This window comes from Coenobita brevimanus, chromosome 108 (assembly GCF_032717465.1).
Source record: "Coenobita brevimanus isolate Jiangsu-jjx chromosome 108, ASM3271746v2, whole genome shotgun sequence".
NCBI lineage: Eukaryota > Metazoa > Arthropoda > Malacostraca > Decapoda > Coenobitidae > Coenobita > Coenobita brevimanus.
In genome coordinates this window covers 15,377,189-15,381,778 of record NC_137061.1, presented here as the reverse complement: position 1 = coordinate 15,381,778, position 4,590 = coordinate 15,377,189, and the positions used below count along the sequence as shown (strand labels likewise).

The following is a 4,590-nucleotide window of genomic DNA, read 5'->3' as shown; positions in this document are numbered from 1 at the left end:
CCTCCGTGCGATACTCGGATCTAGAACCACCGCTTGCCACCAGTGTAATGCTGTGTTTTTAAGGCGACTTTTCGTCGTAAAAACACGAGCACTGGAACGGGGTCCTTTTACTAGACCGGATGTAATGCACTAACAAAGGAACAGGGCATAAAAAGAGACAGTATACCATATCACATCTATTGCTTAAGTTCTACTCATTACAGTGTACATACAACGATATTTGGCACATAGGAGAACAGAGATACAATATTACACTCGTTTACATAGACTGATCCAATATATATGAACACGTGGCACAGGGCAGTCGTGGATATGCTTTACTGTTGCTTGAATGGAATATCACTTCACTGTGGTTGTTAGTTTGAATTAATTATCATGTTACTTGTGGATAATAATAAATGGATGAGTTTCACTTTGGATCACTGCGATTGGGAGTCTGTGTCGGAGATATTACTATAATAGAGGTAGGGTGCGGATGGCGACACTCGACACTGTCACCAAGTCGCGGGGGGGGCCACCTCACTTGCCTTTCGGCTCACTCGCGCACCTACCTCTAGTTCCACAGAAAACTCCCCAGTTCCTTCCTGTAGGGGGGGATTGAGTTATTTAACACTTTGCACACGAATCTCTGTGATACCACTGTTTAATATATCTTTTATAAGACGCTGCCACTGTGCCTTGGATCACTGTCACTGTATTCGGGGTCACTGTCACTGCCACTGTTTTACCCTTGTTTCTTGGGTTATTAAGTCACTGGTACTTACTGTCAGGGAGGCTCCATTGTCTGGGGCCTCGACCTGAGGGGCGGCTCCTTCCTAGGGCCGCGCTGGTGGGGTGCAGGGAGGCCCTGTGGTCTGGGGGCCTCGACCTGATCGGGGGCCCTCGGGGCTAGGGCCGAACAGCCGGAGGATTTGGGCCTTCTTCCTCTGCTTCCAGGGAGTGAGGGAGCCTGGGTCTCCGTCGTTGTGGACTGCGGTGGAGGGCTTGGGCGTCCTGGGACTGCGGGTGCTCAGGGGGAGAGGCGCCGTCAGGGCTGGGCTGCGGCAGCGTCTCCTGTAGGGCTCCGACAGGGCTAAAGAACTCCCGGGTGTGGGCGGTAAGTCCGTTATCGGGCCTTGCCACCACTCTAGCACCTCCTCTTGGCCTAGAAGCCTGGATGGCGATGAAGGGCTCCCCGAAGGGAAAGAGTCTAAAGGGAGACTCACGTTCTTCGTGGTTCCCTGAGTGTGTTCATAGGGCTGAGTCAGGGCTCTACTTCCCCTGTTGTGAACTTTGGCTGAAGCCGTGAACTTGCCCGGCGTGCGGGGGACACCTATAGGGTGATCGAGGTCGCCCTTTCACTGAGGCAAGGTGCCGCCGACGTGGTGTTCCTCCCGCAGTAGGAGACAAGCCGGAGTGAGGGGCTCAGGAGCCGCACTCTCTCCAATACGGACAGATCCTACCGTCAGGGAATTCTCCATCCTGGTACGTGCCCCAGCCGAAGCTGAGTGTCTGCCCGTACGGAAAGCGACTAACGGAGAAACAGGATCACCCGTCCGTTCCGGCAAGAGGCCGACCCCGAGTCGCCGCTTCCGCAATTGGGTAGCGCTACACGTACGGTAGCAGGGTCTCTCTACCCTGTACCGTATTCTGGCCGTAGCCAAAGAACATCTGGAGAGGGATGCACACATGCAACTCTCTCTCCTCAGCATGTTAAGGCCGGAGCCTGGGGTCACCTTCCCCTTTACACACTCTGTCAGGCCGTAGCCTGTGTCTATCTCTCTTTCTCTCTTTTGGCCGTAGCCTGGGGCCTCTTCCTGCCCTTGGGCCTCTTCCTGCCCTAGAGGGTGTAACAAGACCGTCAAGACGGTGTTACCAGGGACTGACCTCTTTTCAGTCCCACCCCTGGTCTGACGGTCACTACCCCGCCCGCACAGTAGTTCAGTTTCCCTGAACACCTGGGGTTGGGGCACTTGCGGGGAATAGGGGCTCAGGGTCGTGATGCCCCGATGACCCTCTTGCCCGGAGTCACTAACCTCACCGGTGTGTCCTCCCGGGGTGGTGGTGGGGTGGCGGCTCGGTGGTGGTGTGGGGGGTGGTGAGGTGGGAGGTCCTGCGGCGGGCACGGCGGGCATTTTAGTTCCACTATTAGTTAGCACTGCTGTGAGGCGCTGCATTGTCTCATGACTCTCTCGGAATTTTTGGGCAGGGGTCATTGGACACTGGGGTCGTGTAATGTGCATGATGGAGGTCTTGGGTTCTAAAGCCACTGCAGGAATCAGTGTATTCCCCTTCCGCCATCGGGACTGCATGCTGATAGTTGAAACATCAATATTCTCTTGTCTTACAACGGCAATAATGTGATTACATGGCAAGAAATGTTGACTATAAAAAGTGCATGAGCAGGTGAGTTCAGCACCAGATTCACCCTTTCTCATTACTTTTTGGTCAGTAGACCCTATTTTCACAACAAAGAGGCCAGGCGAATCTAATGTGATCGATAAAGAATCTGAGGGCTTGGATAACTTATGGTGTTTCATCATGAGTTTAACTGCATGTTCCGTGAACTGACTGTATAATTTGTTCAATAGAACATCATGAACTCCATATTCAACGGATGTACATGTCTGCAAAAACTGCTTGTAGGCTCGCTCATCATTTAAGATGGAATTATGAAGCATAATTTTACGTATGCACTCAGACATCGATGTAGTTGATGTTAGGAAGTGCTTTAGTTTACCGTTTTCTGCTTCAATGTGGTTGTTAGTGTCATTTCCAAATGTTAACTTAGCAGACCGTAGGTATGTGGCCCACATATTTTTACAGTTTATCCAGTTTGTACATATATATTGAAACATACTGGAATCTTTCTGTTGTAACACGGACAAGGTAGACCGAAAGGAATTTTCATTATGGGCATAGACAAGTTGTTTCAGAGTACCAAAAATTTCGTTCTTTTTAGTGACAGGAAGCACAAGTTCAGACACCTTTTTCTTGAAATATTTCAGGACATGAAATTTGCAAAGTAACAAGTCTGCTTTCGGAAGTAAGGCACGGACTGCTTGAATTTCGTTCTGGTCCTTGTCAGTCATAACTGTCTTGGTCTGGTTTACATTCTCCATCATCCTACAAAATGATGACATTACCTCCCGCATTATGTCTGCTGTTTCACTCCTTACAAATGCGTAAAAGACAGCCCTGCCACGACCTAGGTTGTCTTGGACAAGAATCATGTAGAGCGGATAATTATATCTGTTAATTTTGTAAGTTCCATCCATGAAAATTATTTCTGGATATTTACAGTACATGCTTATCATCTCATTAGTAGCAAATGCAATAATTTGGATGGCCCTACTTTCATCCACTGATATATCTACCTTTCCTTTTCCTGCATCCACAATTTCATCCACTATTACTGTCAACTTACCGATGTCTGACATTCCATCCTCACTTTGCACTTTCCGCTTCAAATTTCGTACATCTTGCATGGTTACTGCTTTATGGTATTTACCCTGGAGGAAGGATTTTAATTGCTTGTTGTCTGGGTTAAGTTTCACTACATCCTCTGCGTCTCCCATCTCCGAACTTGTCAGTCTGCGTTTCTGGCTATAGAAGGGCTGTAAAGCTACACTGACCTCATGATTATGCTGCAGATACGTCTTTGTGATAACCAGCTTGTATTTTCTTGCTGTTAGTGCCACCAACACATTACAGCCACATGGAAGATATAGCTGTTTTTGTCTTATACCCAGTCCTTTCCGTTTCGGACTGCCGTAGTGTACACACACGAATGAAACAGAGCCGTACTTCAGTTCGACAGGGATTTGCTGCTGACGACGCTTATTTTCACTGATAACGGAGCTAGAAGACTTCACTCGAAACACGGACCCTGTGTGATTCTGATATTTCTTGAAAAAGTAGTCAAATTCTACAAAAGAGTTAAACGTGTCAGTGTAGAAAATATCCCTGAAGACAGATGTTGTGTCTGTACCGGTACATGTGTCTGCCTGTATGTCGTCTTGCCAGTAGTCAGCAGATGAACTAGCTGGATATTCCTGTGGTTCTGCTGACGTGTGTAACTCCATGTCGTTTGGCTCATGGTTGGTAGGAGAAGGATAATCTGGAACTTCTGCGTAATTGTCTTCCTCCATGTTGCCTTGGCTGAGGTCAGCAGGTCACTGATACTATCGAGTCGAACGCCAGACTATACTGCGGTGGCGGGAGTGGAGGCGACTGTTTACAAAACACGTCCCCGCACCTCCCTTCCTAATCCCCCCTCACTACCCTAATGTTGTAACTACTTGTCTGAGTGATAAACAAAGCTCCTGAAATCCCTCCCTCAATACTTCCCCTCCTTACCCTCTCACCACCTCCCTCCCTACTCCCCCTTCACTGGCCTCTAACTACTACCAGTGATAAACAAAGCTCCTGATATCCCTCCCTCCCAATCCCCCTTCACTACCCTCAAAACATTTAGCCAATGTCCGTACACCGTGATAATAACGTTACCAGCAATATCACCGCGCTGTGATAACGTCACCTGTAATATCACCGCGCTGTGATAATAACGTCACCTTTAATATCACTGTGCGGTGATAATAGTCACTCCCT

General features: G+C 48.7%; 1 protein-coding gene across 1 annotated transcript; it reads right to left on the bottom strand.

Annotated features, from left to right (window-relative positions):
* Window positions 1–2,160: 2,160 nt before the first annotated feature.
* LOC145417023 (uncharacterized) lies at window positions 2,161–4,130 on the bottom strand. The gene is made up of 2 exons (XM_080285865.1): window positions 3,407–4,130; window positions 2,161–2,201 (listed from the first exon to the last, which is right to left on the bottom strand). The coding sequence occupies exons 1-2, from the start codon at window positions 4,128–4,130 to the stop codon at window positions 2,161–2,163; spliced, it is 765 nt and encodes a 254-aa protein (XP_080141991.1).
* Between the last annotated feature and the right edge of the window lie 460 nt (window positions 4,131–4,590).

Bases quoted from the DNA above. Each gene is read 5' to 3' on its own strand.
- LOC145417023 (XM_080285865.1), bottom strand. From the start codon at position 4,130: ATGGAGGAAGACAATTACGCAGAAGTTCCAGATTATCCTTCTCCTACC. The intron at 2,202-3,406 runs GTAAGTTGACAG...ACACGACCCCAG, and splicing joins GGATGGAATGTCAGACATCG to TGTCCAATGACCCCTGCCCA.